The sequence below is a fragment of the Lepidochelys kempii genome, chromosome 3 (assembly GCF_965140285.1).
Source record: "Lepidochelys kempii isolate rLepKem1 chromosome 3, rLepKem1.hap1, whole genome shotgun sequence".
Classification (NCBI taxonomy): Eukaryota; Metazoa; Chordata; order Testudines; family Cheloniidae; genus Lepidochelys; species Lepidochelys kempii.
This window is the reverse complement of record NC_136382.1, coordinates 91,843,426-91,864,286: the sequence shown is the minus strand read 5'-3', so window position 1 is coordinate 91,864,286 and position 20,861 is coordinate 91,843,426. Positions and strand designations below refer to the sequence as shown.

The 20,861-nt window shown below is 40.7% G+C and overlaps 1 protein-coding gene across 1 annotated transcript in view; it reads right to left on the bottom strand.

Moving 5' to 3' along the window:
- Nucleotides 1-1,629: 1,629 nt before the first annotated feature.
- The window catches only part of SLC35F1 (solute carrier family 35 member F1), a 397,468-nt gene continuing 378,236 nt past the window's right edge, over nt 1,630-20,861 (bottom strand). Inside the window, exon 8 of the mRNA XM_073337159.2 lies at nt 1,630-5,951. Coding sequence (XP_073193260.1) covers nt 5,727-5,951 — 225 coding nt within the window. The 3' untranslated portion in view covers nt 1,630-5,726. The remainder of the gene's footprint in view (nt 5,952-20,861) is intronic.

The window sequence follows — 20,861 nt, the reverse complement described above, 5'->3', positions numbered from 1 at the left end:
GCTATGGGCTGTTTTATCTTATGCAGAGACTGTACTCATCCCCAAAAAGCTCCAGGAGCCACAAAGGCATCATAAAGTTTTCTCTACCTGCCCTCAGCTCCCCAATCTGATCTTGTGTCAAGCACAGGTTGGCTGGACCAAAGAATTTGGACCTTGCACGGTCACTTTATAATTGTATAAACTGCATTGAAAGTGGGTGTAAAACATGACCATTCGGCTTTGTTAGCATTTTATACCCATTTTGCACTCACTATCCACAGTTATAAATAGCTACGCGATGCAGAGGAGAATCAACCCTCTTAGTTACTTTTTTGCATGTCTTTAAGCTTAATCAGTGAAACTAGGGTGGTCTACTTAGTTGCCCTTTCTATTTGCAGATAATATCACTTCCTGATTCTCATGCATTGGCACCTTTCTATTAAGCAGTTGGCTTTGGATTTCTGCCATTGTAGGGTACTGTTGAAATAAAAACAAAACAAACAAACAATAATTACCTGTTTTCCCTGAGAAAAGTGATACTAATGAAAATGTTTCCTGTCATTAGGTTTTGACTAAATTTTTAAATAAAACATTAGATATGTATACTTAATAGTGTTCCTTTCATACTGAAGCATGTGTGATATCATTCATGTGAAAATACTTCCAAGTAAACAATTATTTATAGAGTAATTCCAAGCAATTGCTATTATTAGGATTCATACAGGCAGAGGTCAAGTTCCAGCCAGAAGGAGAAGAGAGATTTTTAATGCGGTGGATACGGGGATATGCAGGAGTGGAGGAAAATATACAGCAATTATTAGCACAATCAAACCACACACTTACCCATTACTTAAAGACACAATAAAATGCACAAAATTACACTTGCTAATCTGGCACTGAATAAAAGCATGCATCAGCCCAGAATCTCTGTCTTTATGATCTGTGGAACTCCATCCATCTGCAGTTGGGCTGATGTGAGAAGAGGGTCTGAAATGGCATCAGGTCACCAGTTTCTAGCCATTTGCATTCCCAGCACAGCGGCAGGAGATGGCGGGAATCTGGTGGTGGATTTTCTTACAGGAATGCCATGCAAAGAAAACTGGGCAGACACACATCCTGACAAGTATCCTTGAATGCTTTGAGTGCACACTCTAGGGTTTCTTCTCTTCCTTCTTCCCAGGAAGAATCTGAAGAATCTCCAGTCTTATCTTCCCCCCTCTGCCTGAGGCTCCCTCCCCCAACCCAGTCTCTTTTCCCCTCTGATGTCTAATTTCCTTCACCTTTTTTCCTCCCCCCCATCTCAGGAGCCTTCCTGGAACATGGCTGCAGTATAGAAACTGGAAGCAGAGCACCAAAGAAGGAAGCCAGGAGAGATGGCTGCAGCTGCCTAGCAACAGAAGCACCAGGGGCCCCTGACACAGGAATAATACTGCTCCTAATGAATTCCGGATAGTTATAAGTGATTTCATGAAGATGGCTAAAGTCAGGCTTGTGTAGACATGGCTGTGTAGCAAAGATATGCCGCCTACACTTGAAAATCATCCAGGGATTTTAATTTTAGAGTGCCTCCTGCTAAATATTCATATTTCAAGAAAGTCATGTCAGGTTATTTCACAGGCAAGGAACCAGGCAAAGAAACTAATAACCCAGTTTCATAAAGCATTTATTTTTTATTTGAAAACATTATACAGGCATTACATTGCCACAGCCAGTCCATATAGGAGCATGCAAATATCAAAACAGAGAAAGGTTTGTTCAGCTTAGTGCAGGAGTTTGGGGTCGGAGTGTTTTTGTTTGATTGGTTTTGGTTCACATTTCCATTTGCAGTGCCAAAATTAGTGTGCTTAATTATGACATTTAACAATAAAATTCTACCCATGGGGTAAAATTTATATTTGTAGCTAGCTTGGGAATACTAATTTTTTTTTAAAAGGGAAAGAAAACAATACTACACGCTTGTCAAAATGTTAATAGCACAAGTTAGCAATATCTAAACTATACATTGAAACTTTTCCATATGACACAGTGGTGCAAAATTTTCAATTGCTTTGTCTATTGTTGTGTATTTTAAAAGTTTATAGCTGGAAAAAAGGACAAGTTCTGACTCCCAGTGCAGGTCTCCATCCAGTAGCAGAAAATTACATCAGCCTTGCTAAGGACCCCTCACCGCCAATGGGTAGCAGAGCTTCAGTTTGTTCAAGAAAAAGATATACACAGAGCTGGTGAAGTCCTAATTCAACCAGTAGAGTTGCTGCCAGTCGGATAGCTGAACCTTGCTGGTGTCCACTGAGGTCTGGAATTGCAGGAAATTAAACATCTAGAAATAATAGTTTTCCCTGCTGGACCTCAGCTTTCATTCAACAGCGTATTTGTAAAGCTATACTACTGTTTTCCTTTGAGGTCCATCCATTATTGGCAAATTGGAACAATTCAACACATCCTCTTTAGCTGGAGACAAAAAAACAAAATAAAAATAAAAATAAAAAAAATCAACCCCATCCTAAATTATCCCAATACCATGAATCTCTTCATGTGCAAGAACACACAGGATGGTTGTTGAGTGCACAGTGCATATGTGAAGAGTTGCAATTTATTTCCATACAATTAAGTCATTTAAGTTATCCCATAACAATTGTTTCAGATGGCACCTCTTAGCCATCAGTTGATTTCAAACCCTTATATGCATAAACTCCTGGGTCAGTGAGCTGACCTGGATATGCCTTCGATCCAGTTGTTCCTAGTAAGACTTTAATAAACATCTACAAATTATTGTAATAAAAATGAGAGAAGAGAGAGAAAAAGACTAAAAACATTTGGCTTAGAAAATAAATACTAAGAATGAAGTAAACCAAAATAATTATGCAAAATGAAGGAATGTAAACATGAAACAAACATGCACACATACACTCCCAGTCTTCAGAGGTCTCAAGACTAACTTGGGAATAATGCGCAGAGAAAGGTATTTAATTGGTATAAAAGGTAGCAAAAAGACTGGGAGATGACAGGTGCCCTCCAATGCTCTTTAGGGTACCTGAGAGAACAATGACAGTTGTAACGAGAACATATTGCAGGGGCTTGATCTGTACAGTGACTACACAAAGCCCATGCACCAGTTAAGCCCTGATTTGAGGACTTCAGTGGTTCCTTGGTCTTGTGCTGGCCCTCTGCACAAGGATGAATTGACGGGTCACCTATGTCCCACTTAAAACCTATTTTGAGGTCTTAACTGGGAATGGAGAGGTCAAACAAACAGAAATGAATGTGAAAAATCTCAGTGTCGCCAACTCTTGTAATTTTAGAGTGTGAATCTCACTATATTTGCAGTTTCTCTTAAAGCCCCAGATCCTGGAGTCATATTATATGGAAACCTCAGCTTTTTTTTCTTCTTCTTTTTAAGGTTTCCAGCCCTTATGGTTGCAGGGAAAAGCCTGAAAACATGACCACTAAAAGCTCCCAACCAGAAGCAAAATAAAAAGAACCCAACTTTTTTTTTTTTTTAAATCTCATGATTTCTGAACGTGTGTGTGTGGGGGGGGGGGGTTGACAATATTACAATCCCCTCTTTTTCAACTGCAGTGGGATCATAGAAGGCAGCATAATCATGATGAGACGGACTGTGTCTCTCTTCCTCATCAACAGGAAGAACGAGATTAAACAGATAGTCAGTAATTTATTAGCATATTGGCACGTCGCCATTTTTATACTTGTATGCAAACTTCCCTCAGGCTGCTTCAGAGAAGTCCTTTTTATAGCTTTGCAGAACAAGACTATAAGACAATTATTATTTCAGCAGAAATCCATCCTGCTTGGTTGATTTGCCTGGCCTTTTCCAATCTCAAGAGTGTACAGTTTCTTTTTCTCATAGAAATAGGTGAGTTGTATTTTTTTTTACAGAAAGCCCTACATTTTCATTTAAAACTGACTTCTTCAGAGTAATGTCATTCAACTAAAATACATTTCATATGCCCACCAGCAGAAAATGCAGCAATTTACCACAACCTTGCTGCAAACCCTGTTTTCCAATACAATGAATATATAAAAGCTATTATAATAATATGTCCTATTTCCTTGGCTCCTTCTTTCTGAAGATCTTAAAGACTTTTAAAAAGATTTAGTCCTGTGAGAGAGGTAAAAATACTCCTGTGAGGGAGGTAAAGAATTACTATCCTTGTATATACAGATTAGGAAACTAAGCCACACAGAGGTTAAATGACATGTCTAAGATCACACAAGAGGTCTGTGGCAGATCTGTGAATAAAACTGAGCTCTCTTGAATCTCTATCCTGTCCTTTAAATACAAGACTATCCTTTCTTTCCTTAATTTTAAGAGGAAAATGGACTGATGATGTATGAAGCAATGACTTTTGTCTTTCACTGTGCTCTTAAAAGGGCAATAAAAAACCAAGACAGGTTACAGATTTGCAGTGTTCTGCTTCAGATTCCATAGAAGTGTTTTAAATGCTCCACATTTCTGATGAGTTTCCTGCAGCAGAAGTACAGTGGTAGAGCACACCCTTATTTTAGAGGGACTGTCACATTCCCTGGTGAATATCAGAACACTGCTAAATTCTTCTACTTTTGTAGATAAATGAAAAATAATTGGCTACACCTCTCTGGCATGAATACCATCATGCTGCTGCAGTACCACCAGCAGATGGGTCGGTCTTATTCTTAATATTCATGAGTTCACTACATTATCATACTAATATTTATGATTGTGGCACAAGAAGGTTCTGATGAAAAATTTACATATTTCCAGATTAGCATGGTTAGGAAAAGGAAGTCAAAGCCTCCTGTACCACAGGACTGAGAGAACTGGAATAGTAGAAGGCTCCTGAATATGCACTGAGCATTGAAAATAAATGCCCTGGTCTGACTGATATATCATCACCAATGAGAGCTACAATATCTAGGAAAATAGAAAATGAAAATTTGTTACAGATTTAATTTTAAAAGTAAGAAATGTGTTCGGTTTTGTTTCTGCAGGTTAGACAGAGCTACAGAAATGTAATTTCCGTGTCACCTGGTACAGAACCTCAGCCACCAGGAAATCCTCCATGAAACATAAAAAGGTCAATGCTTCAGTGATTCACTTCTGTAAATATAGAAAGGCTAAAATGCTCATTTTACACCTATTCCTAGAATAGAGACTGATATTGTAAATTGTCCCTCCCCTGCACTCATAGCAGAGATTACATATAAGGTGGGCTACCAGATAGATAGTACAGCTGAACTCATTAATCCTTTCTCCCAAAAGATCCAGGTGCTACCAAAAATGCATCAGGGTGTAGCTACCAGAAGTATCCCACTTATTTGTGCAAAACAAATACATTTTAAAAAGAGAGAAAATAACAGTGACTGTACAAGTGGACTTGCTGTAAAAATGTGGCTTTTCCACAACTCTGTGTGGCCTTGGCAAAGTATCACACAATAGGTGCAAAAATACCCTTTTGATTTCTGTGTAATTTCAGCTTGCATTTTGAATATCTTCACAGGTAGTTTGATAGTGAGCGATTCACATAGAACATTCTGTTGAGGCCAGCATACTACTAAATAAGGGACTGGCATCTCTTCGCAATGTACACCTAGTGACAATTAGTTTCTAACTTTTACAGGCTTTCCCTATTTGCTACCTTGAAGCTCACCTGTGTAACCGTACCCAGTAAATACCTTTCTCTATGTACAATACAGGGATCATGGATATACAAACTCTACTGAAATCATCAGTGGGAGACAAGTGCCTGGGATTAGGCAACTCTGACATGAGGCTCCTCTTCTGTCTCCTGGCTTAGACTGGTATACGTTACTGAAGGTTCCAGCTGTCCGGTTGCTGGCAAGTCTACAACAGGTCCTGAAGGGTTTCGAAACTGCTTGTACACCCGTGGATCCTGGGCTACGTACGTGGAGGTGGAGGAGTACAGCACCAGCCCAACAAGGATAGTAAAGAATGACAGCAGATAAAGTCCTGAAAACTAAACATAAATAAGGGTTAAGTCATTAGAAAGTTGCACTGATTATTTGTGCTCACGAGGGCTAGTGGAAAATTGCAGGCACAGATCCTTTTTTTTATATGCACAGCATAGAGCACTGTTAGTCATTCCTTGTTTCACTGTAGATTTTGAGGAGATACTCTTGCTGGAAGTTTGTTTCCATTACTCGTGCCTCCTATTTTATCAAAAATATGAGTGCAATTCTCCTATGGCCCTAGCAATAGGTAAATATGAGACTGTTAACTGGGACTCAGAAGATCTGGGTTTTGTTCTCAGCTCTGACACTTATTGCCTTAATGCTTTGCCCAAGTCACTTCCCCTCTCTGGAGTTCAGTTTCTCCCTCCACAAAATAGGGATAATGCTATTTACCAATATTTGTAAAATGTTTTGAGATTTATGGATGAAAGGTGCAGTTCAAGTCTGAGGTTTTATTGTTTTCAAACCCTGTGTCTTTAAAGTATAACACACACAGTCGGTGCTATATAAATAGCAATGATATCATAAATTTTAAAAAGCATTTAAAAAGTACCCTTAGAAAATATATTTTTAGTTTCTTTTGATATTTACTTAACCATATATTGGTGCCTGGTGGTACATCAGTTTTTATTCACCTGGATGAAAGCCCAAGGTAGTTCACTTGCAGCAATAAATATTTTGTGTGTAAGCTGAATTCAGAAAGCAGATAATAGGGCTGCACATGCTTTAATGTGATTTCAGAAAAGTCAGGGATTATAGCTTTAAGAAGCCCTGGGCTGGCTTCAAAAGGTTGGAATGTACACACAGAAGATCAGATGTTTATCCAAAGCTTGAGTCTGCATAATCTGATAGGCAATTTCACAAGACCAGACCTTCTTTTGAGTTTTCTGATATATCCTGCTTCAGGTTGGGCTGCAAATATCACACAAATAGACTTTCTGGCAATATTTCAGCACTTGTAAGTGAGGTAGAGGCAGGAACCCAGAAGTCCATAGGAATCAGAAATAAAGTATTTGATCCTTAGTCCCCTGTAAGGTCACTGTATGCTGCTGGAACAGCACAAAGTGACCTTAAAGCGGCCCTAAAGGGGCAGCTGAGAATTTCCTTAGCAACGGAAGAATGTTTTGATGGTGGAAAGGTGGCATAAACAGCTTTATGTTGTTTGCTTCTCCCACATTAGCAGAAGGAGTGTGAATTATACCAGAGCACAATGTACTCCGCTAATTTCCAGCCAGTGGAATGGTCCCTAGTGGGCCATTCTAATTGGCATAGGTCAGAGCAACCATGTGGCCACTCCAGCTTATCTAGGATCAAAAGAGAAGTAAATGAGGCTTAAAGTCACCTTTACGCTCATCCTAAGCTGTACCAACCATGAACCCAATAAAGGAAGAAAAATTAACTTTCAGAATCTTTAAACAGTACACTTGTAGAAATGGGCAAAGATGTGATGTGAGGGTACATGCACACCCCTAATCAACTTCCCTACTGCAAAGCCCCCTCTCACAAAGAAATCAAAAGTGATCTGAATTCAAGACTCACCAGAGGACAAACCGCATGGCGCAACTTGGTAGGTCAAAGGACATAGAACTGATTTTGTATTTAGCAAGAGTTCTAAAAGTGCAAGTGTTCAGCTGTGGTCAGGAATACAAGAATGAATGAAAATGCCAACAGCTAACTACAATCGTGTAACCAATTATGGGCTACCTTCTGAACACAAGGGAGACACAAATCTGTTCTCTAATCCTAGCTGATTATGGAACTTTGACAGGTGCCAAATGTGTTTCTCTTGGTTCATTTAGATGCAGTGCTAGAAGGCCAGACTGAGTTAAATTATTCACGCAAGAGCTTCAGCAGTTCTGCCCCACTTCTTTATGCTTGTAAGGAAATAATTTTGTCAAACACAAGTTTTCTATAAAGGTGCTAACTTTTTCCTGTTATTAATTTGCTATCACCGCACTGAGCTACACAGCTTGTGTCCAACATTTCTGCTTGTGGTTAATCCTACTGCATTTGGCATTTTTCAGAAATAGCCCCTTTGAGGGCTTTTGAAAATGCTAGAAGCATAACCCCAATGATAAGTCTGTATCTGCTTTCATTTTCCACAGTGAGAGTGTAACAAATACACTTCAGAAGGGAATGCACCATAATGGGGAAAGTTTAAAGCATGTCAGAAGGACTGTAGATGGAAAGAAGGCAGGGCTCTGCTTTTCGTCAGTCATTAATTGCTTTTTTCCAAGCATGTCACCAGGTCTTCACGTGTCATCTGGCAGTGTGATCTGATGTAATCACCCAGCCAAAAACACAATGCAGAATGCGAGAGCAAATCTGCTGAAAGATTCCTTCCATGAGTCACAAGCCTGCAAGGAGTGGTTGGGCAGAGATCTCCCCCCTGCGGTAATTAAACCCCAAGTCAATCGATCCAATGTCTTTTTCCTCTCTGTTTCATTTTAATTTTCACTCCCTGTGGACACCTCAATTCTCTCCTTTTCTCCTCATACATGAATTCTGGCACCTCTTGGCTGTAGTAGAGGGTCTGCTTTTCAGTGGACCCTTCTGTCTACAAATAAGCCCAAACTAAAACCCCAGGCACAAACTTTCCAATAACCATCCAGATTTCAGGAGTTTTACTTTGGGTTGGCAGTTGAATTTCATTTCTGTTGCTGCAAGCTAAGTCAAGACATCCCTGAGCACCAGAAACTGAACAAGGGAAGCAGTGGGGAGGCAGACCTGCATACCCCGAACCCCATATTCTGCAAGGGCCTGTAAGTCCCCTACCCACTGCCAAATGCCTGGCTCCTTCACTAAGTTGCCAGGACAATTGCCAGTCACAGGGATAGTGGGGAAAAGCAGCTCACGGAGCAACAGCATCATACAGCCTGCAGCAGCCTTAAAAAAATGGAGCTGAGCACAAAACTGTTTTGGGGTGAGAACCCACACCGAGAACTCATCCCTACACTATGGAAGCTGTGGGGTACAGATATCCAGGAGTAAGCAGGGAGAGACAAAGAGGACGAGGGGAGAGGTGACAGAGAGAGAGAAGACAGCCAGGGGTGGAGGCAGGAAAGGTAACAAGGGAAAGGGGAGAGAACAGGGAATTTTGAAAATTACATAATATTTACAAAAATAAAGCCTATTTTGACTGCATCACTCTCCCCACTTTCACATTGTTGTCTGGGGACAGGATGAGGGGAAAAAACTAACAAGATGTGCCTCTCCTTCTCTGGATACTTTGCTTATATGCGGTTATCCTCTCCCCCTGCCCTTTGTCTGCTTTTGTCATTTGAAAATGGTAAGCTCTTTGGGGCCAGGGTTATCTCTGAGGCTATGTTTACATTGCACCACAGCACAGACTACAGGGGTATGAATTGCAGAGCATACCAAGTGTTGCGCACTAACTTCCTCATGAGGAGACTGCTGGTGCAAACTAAAAGGTACCTCGTTGAGGTTAACACAGTCTTGTTGAAAGAGGACTATGTTAACATGAACTAGGTACCTTTTAGGTCACACCAGCAGTGCCGACACGGGACAGTTAGCCCTCAACACTTTGGTGTGCGCTGCAATTCAGAGCCCTGTAGCCCACACTGGCAGAGCGTACAAAGCTCTGAATGTCTAGATTACTTAGTGCAATTAGGAGTTAACAACAACAAAATATAATGATAATCTTTAACACATTCCTAGTTGGAAACAAGAAGTTACAGGCTGGAGCTGCATTTGTTTATTTTCTCTCTTTTCTATCATAATCACTTTCTTAGAAGTTAAGTCTCTGGCTCTCTGCCGTGCTAAGGTGGTAAAAGTTGTTAATAGCATTGCTGGAGTTTCAGCCTATTTCATTCAATGGAGATAAAGCATATATATATCGCAGGCCAGTGAGGGAGAGCAGTCATTGATTATCAGATAGTTTTTCCAGCAGCTTTTGGGTCTCATCCAAAGCCCATTGAAATCAATGGGAATCTTTCCATTGATTTCATGGGCTTTGAAAGCAGCACTTCTGAAGAGATTAAGACATACTATGTTAACCAAATGAAAATTGACTACAAATGCTATTCACTGTACAGAGTTTGTTAGATTCCCCAAATGAAATTTTTTTGTTTTACTGAAAATTGTATTCATTGAAGTGCTCTACTGCTGTATCTGTGTAAGGATTTTTTTATCTTGACCCACAAAACCTCATTCCCTTTAGATTCAGTATTAATAGACAGTAAAAGAAACAACTTCAAAAATAGCTGTTCCATAAACTACTCTAAGAAATGGAGTTTGAGTGCATCACTTTGTACTGCTACCCTGCATATAACTGAACTACTGGACTGTAAGTTCCCATAGGTTATGTAATTCCTCTTTTTGGGTGAACCATTGCTTGAAAAAGATATCGCTCTTCATTTTTCTAACTTATCGCTCTTTTTCTACAGTCAGATATGACTCAGAAGCCCAGCAAAAAATATAAAAATTAGGACTGTTGATTAATCACAGTTAACACGCACAATTAACTCAAAAAAAATTAATCACACAGTTAAACAACAGAATACCCATTGAAATTTATTAAATATTTGTGGATGTTTGCTGCATTTTCAAATATACTGATTTCTATTACAACACAGAATACAAACTGTACAGTGCTCACTTTAGATTATTATTTTTGATTACAAATATTCGCACGGTAAAAATGATAAACAAAAGAAATAGTATTTTTCAAGTCACCTCCAACAAGTACTGTAGTGCAATCTTTTTTATCGTGAAAGTGTAACTTACACATGTAGATTTTTTTTGTTACATTAACTGCACTCAAAAACAATGTAAAACTTTAAAGCCTACAAGTCCACGCAGTCTTACTTCTTGTTCAACCAATCGCTAAGACAAACAAGTTTGTTTAAATTTACAGGACATACTGTTTCTTATTTACAATGTCATGTGAAAGTGAGAACAGGCGTTTGGATGACACTTTTGTAGCCGCTGTTGCAAAGTATTTATGCGCCAGCTATGCTAAACATTCTTATGCCCCTTCATGCTTTGGCCACCATTCCAGATGACATGCTTCCATGCTGATGATCCTCATTCAAAAAAATAATGTGTTAATTACATTTGTGACTGAACTCCTTGCGGGGAGAATTGTATGTCTCCTGTTCTGTTTTACCCGCATTTCATGTTATAGGTTTCAGAGTAACAGCCGTGTTAGTCTGTATTCGCAAAAAGAAAAGGAGTACTTGTGGCACCTTAGAGACTAACCAATTTATTAGAGCATAAGCTTTCGTGAGCTACAGCTCACTTCATCAGATGCATTGTTTCCACAATATGCATCTGATGAAGTGAGCTGTAGCTCACGAAAGCTTATGCTCTAATAAATTGGTTAGTCTCTAAGGTGCCACAAGTACTCCTTTTCTTTTTGCATTTCATGTTATAGCAGTCTTGGATGATGACCCAGCACATGTTCGTTTTAAGAACACTTTCACAGCAGATTTGACAAAACACAAAGAAGGTACCAATGTGAGATTTCTAAAAATAGGTACAGCACTTGACACAAGGTTTAAGAATCTGAAGTGCCATCCAAAAGTTGAGAGGGATGAGGTATGGAGCATGCTTTCAGAAATCTTAAAAGAGCAACATTCCCATGCAGAAACTACAGAACATGAACCACCAAAAAAAAAATCAACCTTCTGCTGGTGGCATCTAACTAGGATGATGAAAATGAACATGCATCAGTCCACTCTGCTTTGGATCATTATCAAGCAGAACCTGTCATCAGCATGGACGCATGTCCTCTGGAATGGTGGTTGAAGAATGTCCATATGAATCTTTAGCGTATCTGGCACGTAAATATCTTGCAACGCCAGCTACAACAGTGCCATGTGAATGCCTGTTCTCACTTTCAGGTGACATTGCAATCCAGAAGAGGGCAGCATTATCTCCTGCAAATTGTAACCAAACTTGTTTCTCTGGGTCATTGGCTGAACAAGAAGTAGGACTGAGTGGACTTGTAGGCTCTAAAGTTTTATGTTGTTTTATTTTTGAATGCAGTTATTTTTTTGTACATAATTCTACATTTGTAAGTTCAACTTTTATGATAAAGAGATTGCACTACAGTACTTGTATTAGGTGAATTGAAAAATACTATTTCTTTTGTTTTTTACAGTGCAAATATTTGTAATAAAAATAAATATAAAGTGAGCACTTTATACTTTGTATTCTGTGTTGTAATTGAAATCAATTTATTTGAAAATGTAGAATAGATCCAAAAATATTTAAATACATGGTATTCTATTATTGTTTAACAGCATGAGTAATTGTGCGATTAATCACAATTATTTTTAATCGTGTGATTAATCACAATTAGTTTTTTAAATGATGTGATTAATCACGATTAATTTTTGTAATTGCTTGACAGACCTAATAAAAATACTCTAGACTTGTAGATCTCACTGAGACTCATTTCCATCCATACTAAACAGGATAAAAATGGAACATTAAAAATGGAATATGGCAAAAATTCTGTAGTTCTAGTTAGTTAAATATTTATACGTGAAACCCCTCCAGAACCTTGGCAACTGGACACCTGACAGCAATGAACACATAATTCACCCAAATTAATATAACCAGTGGCAACATCATCTCATGGAGAGGAAGGATGATCTCCCATAGATCTTGGATGATCTAAGTCACTTAATCTCTCTGTGCCTCAGTTCCTCATTAGTAAAACAGGAACAATAATACTTACCTTCTCCCACCATCTGTCTGCCTTCTCTGTTTGGATTGCAAGGTCTATGAAGCAGGGACTGCCTCTTAATGTGTGTTTGTATAGGATCTAGCACAGTGTGGCCCTGTTCTAAGTTGGGCCCTTTTAGGAGCTATTGTTTATTTAGGAGGTAAATAAACATGAACAACAATTAAGTCAGGGAAGCAACTAAGCCTTGCCCTGCCTTCTGGAACTTCCTAAATCTGGGTTTTAATGGGCAAGAGGGAGCGAGTTAGAAAGGAGGAATCTCTCTACTGAGAACACCCTGCCACTGATTCTGCAATGTTCAAGCAGAAGAACAGCAAGTGATCCAGTCATTTGTAACTGCAGTGATGGGCCAGCAAGAGAGAGACAATCCCCCAGATAGTTAGCTCTTTAATCAAATTATTTGTTTTAAGCAGGTGCCTCACAATTGGCATTCTGCCCTTCCACAGGGAAGCATTAGCAATCTCTGTCTATAATGAGCTCAAAACTTCTCTGCTGTCCTTGACCAATGCAAAGATCTATCTCAGTGGTGGTGGACCACAATTTCCCTTGAACAGTGGTTCTCAGCCTTTTTCATACTGCCCCCCGCCTCCAAATGTGAGAAGAACCGGGGGGGGGGGGCAGGACCCCTAGGCTGAGAACACTGCCTTAGTTGACCTAAGACCACACTTAACAAAAAACAGAATGAAACTCAGCAAGAGAAGGTTGTATATTTATAATCTCCAGCTCTGATACTGAATCCACAGCACTGGCCAAATCAGTCAGGAGAAGCTAGCTGTTTTTCAGTGCAGTAGATGGAAATTTCCTTACAGTCAGAAAAGGAATTCTGAAACAGAGCTAAAGCCAGCTAGAATTACCACGCTGCCTATTTTTTCTAGGGGGACCTTTGCTGATACTATGGCAGATAAATGATGGAGGATTAAAATGAACTTCTCTGTGTATTCTCATAGATAGGTCAGAACCCTCCGTGGGGTTAATGGTAATTACATGGATGAGGGTAGCACCTAGAGATCTCAACCAAGCCAGGCTCCATCCATTATGCTGGGAGCTACATATACACACACGAAAAAGAGACAGTTCCTGTCCTGAACAATTGATTTCCAGCCTGAATTGGAGCTGTAAATGTCGTAATATAGTCAGGCTGACTGAATGCTTCATGTTGCTCAGTATTGACTACTTCTACCAATTAATGAGCAGTGCTGGTGGGTTTCTAAGGACTCTCATCCAGACTTCTTTAATCTGAAAAAGGATGACAGGCACAGCATGGGCCTTGATGACATAAAGACATGGAAACATAGAGATATCCTGCTGGATCTGATAAGGATGCAGAGATCTCTTCTATAGAGAAAGAAACTAAATACCACTGTTATAGTTACCTTCCTACTCTCATCATCATAATGAACATTTATGACATTCCCCAAAACATGTGAACTAGTCAGCACTAAATCAGTCTATACATCACAGCTTGACAGCTGCGCTTGACAGCAGTTACTAGAGGATTTATCTAAATCTCAGCCTAATCCAAGCCCTCAGTGTAGATTACTTGATGTTCCTGAAATTTGCAAAATATTAGAAAGCCATAAAGATTACTTCTCCTCACCTTATTCAGTACCTACAGTGAAAATAAAAACTATACAAGTAACACTTTTAAATTTTTGATTTATAAAAAGTGTATTTTACGTGCTTGTCACACTGAAGATAATCATACAAAACAAGGCCTAGATAACATGTATGACATGACATGCTCGGAATATGCAGCAAACCTACTGATTTTGAGTGGCTGGATGTTTCTGCTATATATCCTAGGGATGTTCCATAGGGAATTGATGCCAGAATACATTCACCCAGTCAGGGTTAGTGGAAAAGATAACATCATATGATTTAGCTGCATGACCAGGGGTTCTAGGCAATAGTTCTGATGTGTGGTTACTATAGGCTCCTGCCAGGACACTGGTGAAGCACTATGATCTCTAGTTATGGGTGGAAATGAAAGTTCCTAAAAACTCTGTGAAAGTCTGTTCTTGCAATATATCTTTCCCATCTGGATCCATGAAACTAGACATTTTGTGGAAAAGCCTGATAGTGCAAGTTTTCCAAATTAACTGGGGTTTGGAGAAAAGCATCTGAAGTTCTGGGTGCTTATCCAGAATGAACCTCTAAACCTTTCAAAGTTTGTTCTTATCCCCACTTGATATCCTTGTGCCTCAAAACAGTGTTTCTCAACCCTTTTGATACCAGGGGTCAGCTTGCAAACTTCCTAAACTGTGTCAGGGAGATCTCAGGGACTGGTGCTGGTCCATACAGATCAGTCACTGAGGAACACTGCCTCAAAATAATCCAGTTGAGAAACTGGGTGCAAAGGCAGGTTCTTGCCAAGGAGCAAATAGTGCTTTGGATTTCATCTTTCCTGAATAACTACAAAGAAAGTAGATGAAAATAAAAGGAAAAACTATTAAAAGGAGGAAAATACAATTTCTGGGTCTGACGAGAACAAGTCATTCTGCATATATCATGAAGTTAGAAGGGAAATCAGAACAAAAGGAAATAAAAATGTGTTTGCAGTGCAGCTAAGGGGAATTTCTGCTCCAAGAGGGAATTAGAATCATAGAATCATAGAATATCAGGGTTGGAAGGGACCTCAGGAGGTCATCTAGTCCAACCCCCTGCTCAAAGCAGGACCAATCCCCAATTAAATCATCCCAGCTAGGGCTTTGTCAAGCCTGACCTTAAAAACTTCTAAGGAAGGAGATTCTACCACCTCCCTAGGTAACACATTCCAGTGTTTCACCACCCTCCTAGTGAAAAAGTTTTTCCTAATATCCAACCTAAACCTTCCCCACTGCAACTTGAGACCATTACTCCTTGTCCTGTCCTCTTCTACCACTGAGAATAGTCTAGAACCATCCTCTCTGGAGCCACCTCTCAGGTAGTTGAAAGCAGCTATCAAATCCCCCCTCATTCTTCTCTTCTGCAGACTAAACAATCCCAGTTCCCTCAGCCTCTCCTCATAAGTCATGTGTTCCAGACCCCTAATCATTTTTGTTGCCCTTCGCTGGACCCTCTCCAATTTATCCACATCCTTCTTGTAGTGTGGGGCCCAAAACTGGACACAGTACTCCAGATGAGGCCTCACCAATGTCGAATAGAGGGGGACGATCACGTCCCTCGATCTGCTCGCTATGCCTCTACTTATACCTCCCAAAATGCCATTGGCCTTCTTGGCAACAAGGGCACACTGCTGACTCATATCCAGCTTCTCGTCCACTGTCACCCCTAGGTCCTTTTCTGCAGAACTGCTGCCTAGCCATTCGGTCCCTAGTCTGTAGCTGTGCATTGGGTTCTTCCGTCCTAAGTGCAGGACCCTGCACTTATCCTTATTGAACCTCATCAGATTTCTTTTGGCCAATCCTCCAATTTGTCTAGGTCCCTCTGTATCCTATCCCTGCCCTCCAGCGTATCTACCACTCCTCCCAGTTTAGTATCATTCGCAAATTTGCTGAGAGTGCAATCCACACCATCCTCCAGATCATTTATGAAGATATTGAACAAAACCGGCCCCAGGACCGACCCTTGGGGCACTCCACTTGACACCGGCTGCCAACTAGACATGGTGCCATTGATCACTACCGTTGAGCCCGACAATCTAGCCAACTTTCTACTCACCTTATAGTGCATTCATCCAGCCCATACTACTTTAACTTGCTGACAAGAATACTGTGGGAGACCGTGTCAAAAGCTTTGCTAAAGTCAAGAAACAATACATCCACTGCTTTCCCTTCATCCACAGAACCAGTAATCTCATCATAGAAGGCGATTAGATTAGTCAGGCATGACCTTCCCTTGGTGAATCCATGCTGACTGTTCCTGATCACTTTCCTCTCATGTAAGTGCTTCAGGATTGATTCTTTGAGGACCTGCTCCATGATTTTTCCAGGGACTGAGGTGAGGCTGACTGGCCTGTAGTTCCCAGGATCCTCCTTCTTACCTTTTTTAAAGATTGGCACTACATTAGCCTTTTTCCAGTCATCCAGGACTTCCCCCGTTCGCCATGAGTTTTCAAAGATAATGGCCAATGGCTCTGCAATCACAGCTGCCAATTCCTTCAGCACTCTCGGATGCAACTCGTCCGGCCCCATGGACTTGTGCACGTCCAGCTTTTCTAAATAGTCCCTAACCACCTCTTTCTCCACAGAGGGCTGGCCATCTATTCCCCATATTGTGATGCCCAGCGCAGCAGTCTGGGAGCTGACCTTGTTAGTGAAGACAGAGGCAAAATAAGCATTGAGTACATTAGCTTTTTCCACATCCTCTGTCACTAGGTTGCCTCCCTCATTCAGTAAGGGGCCCACACTTTCCTTGGCTTTCTTCTTGTTGCCAACATACCTGAAGAAACCCTTCTTGTTACTCTTGACATCTCTCGCTAGCTGCAGCTCCAGGTGCGATTTGGCCCTCCTGATTTCATTCCTACATGCCCGAGCAATATTTTTATACTCTTCCCTGGTCATATGGGAATTTGCAGACAAGTGCTTCTGCCTGTTACTGCTGAACAGAGCCACATTGTTGCTGGCACTGGGGCAAAACAATAGCGTAAATGACAAAGACAGACAGATGTGCTTCTGCAGAAAAGCCCATACAAACAAAGAAACTCAGTGATTTGCTAATTTTGGTTTTGCACTAAACTATCATGATAATGATCATCACCATTATTTTTTATGGTTATGAAAATGCAAATTCTCTTTTATCCAGCCCATTGAACTGGAAACAACCTGCAAGAGCAGTGCAGATTTTTCCGATGGGGTTCTCCAATTACAATTTCATTTCATAAGAATAGCGGCAGTCTAAGCCTCTTAGGGACTGATATGAAACATCAGACTACCAGCTGATGGCAACCTAACTGTGTTTCTTAAGTCTTGAGATGAGGAAATGTCTATTAGATGACGAGCTGAAGTCAGAAAACTTGGAGATATTATCTGCCTCATATTAAATGATAAGCATCTGAAATGTAAGAACTGCTACCTTTTTTCCTCTCCAGTTGGGAAACGGTGGAGAAGCAAATCATTTCAACAAGAATTAACAATCAAACCAGGCCAATTAATCCATGAAATGTTAACCCTTTTAAAGGAGTAACCTCCTGAGAACATGCTGATGAAGAGCAACAAAATCTACACAAAGCCTTTCACTGGAGCACAGTTCACGTCATTCCATATTCCTCTTTACATGCTTGATGCTGTCAGGACAGTCAGTCCCCAGTGGTGCTTTATTCTAATCAGCAATCCTGTGTAGTTTGGTGAGGCCCTCTGTTTTCAAAACTAACTCATTTTGCAGCATATTCTGCACAGCCGATCAAATCAGAGGCCAATGAGTTCCCCCTTGGGTAATTTCACACATGAGTACATTAACTGACTGAGCTAACAGAACTAAAAACAAATTTCTCTCATTATCTTTATATGGCAGACAGACATTTCCACTTGGGTTGATGAAATGATCGAGAGTCTGAGCTTGTTTGTGCGTTGCTTTCTATTTTCATCTCAAATACAGCAAATGAACTGCACTATGACAAAATCCAGAAGTTGCATGGATTGAGTTTTCTCTGTGGGATGCAAGTCTAGTCAGTAAGAATACCTGTTACAGCTGAAGGTTCAGATACCTGGAGGTTTTACATAAATGGCCTAATGACCTAATTTGCATATCTGAGAATTATGCATTATCTTATTTACATGAATGACAGCAAATGTCCTAATTAACAGCATTTAAGCCTGACAAGGCTGCAGCTTGGAATGAGCTCTAGGAACATAGCAGTTCCTGTCTTTCTCTAGCATCTCCCTGGGTTCGTGTTCAGCTCCTTGAGGCTCTGCCCCTGGCTGTCCCTTGCCCTGGACTGGATGGAGGGCTGTGGTTGCGTGGCTATCCCCCAGTGCTGGCTGCTGCCGTCCTGGCCTTGGAGGAGGATCTGGCTGCTTCCTGTCATTGGCTAAGGTTGCTCTGGCTGGGCTTCTGGTCCCTAGTTGCCCCTTGGCAGGGGAAAATTTTTTCTGTCCCTGCCTGCTCTTCCCTGATTTGGGAGGTGGGAAGCTATGGCCATGGCCCTGAGCTGTGGTGGGCTCTGGCTCCTAATTTCTGGTAACTGGTCACAGACCAGAGAGTTTTTATAACCAGAGCATTCCCCAGTGCCACTCTAGCCATATCTCCAAGTCTATGACTCTGGGTTGGGTGGGGAACATAAGAACGGCCATACTGGGTCAGACCAAAGGTCTTCCGACAGTGGCCAATGCCAGGTGCCCCAGAGGGAATGAACAGAACAAGTAATCATCAAGTGATCCATCCCCTGTTGCCCATTCCCAGCTTCTGGCAAACACAGGCTAGGAACACCATCTCTGTCCATCCCGGCTAATAGCTATTGATGGACCTATCCTCCACGAACTTATCTAGTTTTTTTTTAACGCTGTTATAGTCTCTGGCAAGGAGTTCCACAGGTTGACTGTGCGCTGTGTGAAGAAATACTTTGTTTGTTTTAAATCTGCTGCCTATTAATTTCATTTCGTGACCTCTAGTTCTTATATTATGAGAAGGAGCAAATAACACTTCCTTATTTACTTTCTCCACACCAGTCGTGATTTTATAGACCTCTATCATATCCCCACTTAGTCGTCTCTTTTCCAAGCTGAAAAGTCCCAGTCTTAGTAATCTCTCCTCGTATGGCAGCTGTTCCATACCCCTAATCATTAGTGTTGCCCTTTTCTGAAGCTTTTACAATATATCTTTTTTGAGATGGGGCGACCACATCTGCACGCAGTATTCAAGCTGTGGGCATCCCATGAATTTAATAAGGCAATATGTGGGCATACCATGGACTTATATAAAGGCAGTATGATGTTTTCTGTCTTATCTATCCCTTTCTTAATGATTCCCAGCATTCTGTTCACCTTTTTGACTGCCACTGCACATTGAGTGGATGTTTTCAGAGAACTATCCACAATGACTCCAAGATCTTTTCCTTGAGTGGTAACAGCTAATTTAGACCCCACCATTTTATATGTATTTAAAATGAACTAAGTTCTAGGCTGTGTCATGATAAAGAATCATCCCAGTTGAGGCTTTATAGGTCTTCCTATGTCCTCTGTGACTTTAATCATTGATATCCTGCCCAAACCATAGAGATGCAGCTGGGATCGTGCCCTCAACTCTGCAAGTCAGATTTCAGATTTCACAGACGATGTCATTACAAAGATCCTACTGTGCAGGTTCCTTCCCAAATACTTACCTCCTAGGACTGTGTGTTTATGTGAGAGAGCTCCACTCTCATCCTATCTTCTTTTCTTTCCTTCTTCCTTTCCTGGGACTTGAGTAGGCGATAAGGTTAAGAAGACAACTTTCTCTCCTCTGCCCCCTTCTTCCAGCACATCACAGGAATTGTGAGAAATGAGTCTGTGTTTAGTACATCTGAGGTGGCTACCACACTGTCTAATTCAAATACATCAGGCAGAAGGCACCTGAAAACAATGTATTTACTCACACTCTCTATAGGGTTGTTTGCACAGGAGAGGGTTTTTTTCTGTAAAACCTAAGATATGATTTTAAACTGGTATAGCTAAGCCAGTATGATTCCGTGAGAGGACACTCTTACTTCAGTATATGAGGGCCCCTTTCTGGTATAGCTTGTGTTGCTTGGGAAGGGTTTTAAGATTAACTGGAAAAAGTCACAGAGGGAAGATGTGTATATATACACACATCTGTATAACAAGAATTGGTAAAACTTTTCCCATGTAGACAAGGCCTAAGACCAGGCAGAGTGCTCTGAATGGTTCACAACCATTAGATACAACAGGGAAAGCTCTTGTAAAGTTTTCTTCATTTCTTAGAGGCAGAGCAAGTGGAGTGCTGATCCATGGGACTATATGGTGGGGAAGCAGAACTCTCAGAATCAGAATAAAATCAAGAGGATCACCCGAATGAACTCCAAAGATCTTAGTTTGAAAACAACTTACTGTGTAGCTAGAAGATGATTTTACTGTAATACATCAAGATACCTATAGGTGTGCAAACCCTTTTACATTGATAAGAAAGGGAAAGAAACTTGCATATGTAACCCATGCTTCTGTCACTGTCCCTTTTAAACAGCAGTAGTCAGATGATATTTATTTTTGCCAGAAGAGTGGAGCAACTGTCCATGGACTCCAGCTAATCTGGGACTAGCAGGTAATCAAAG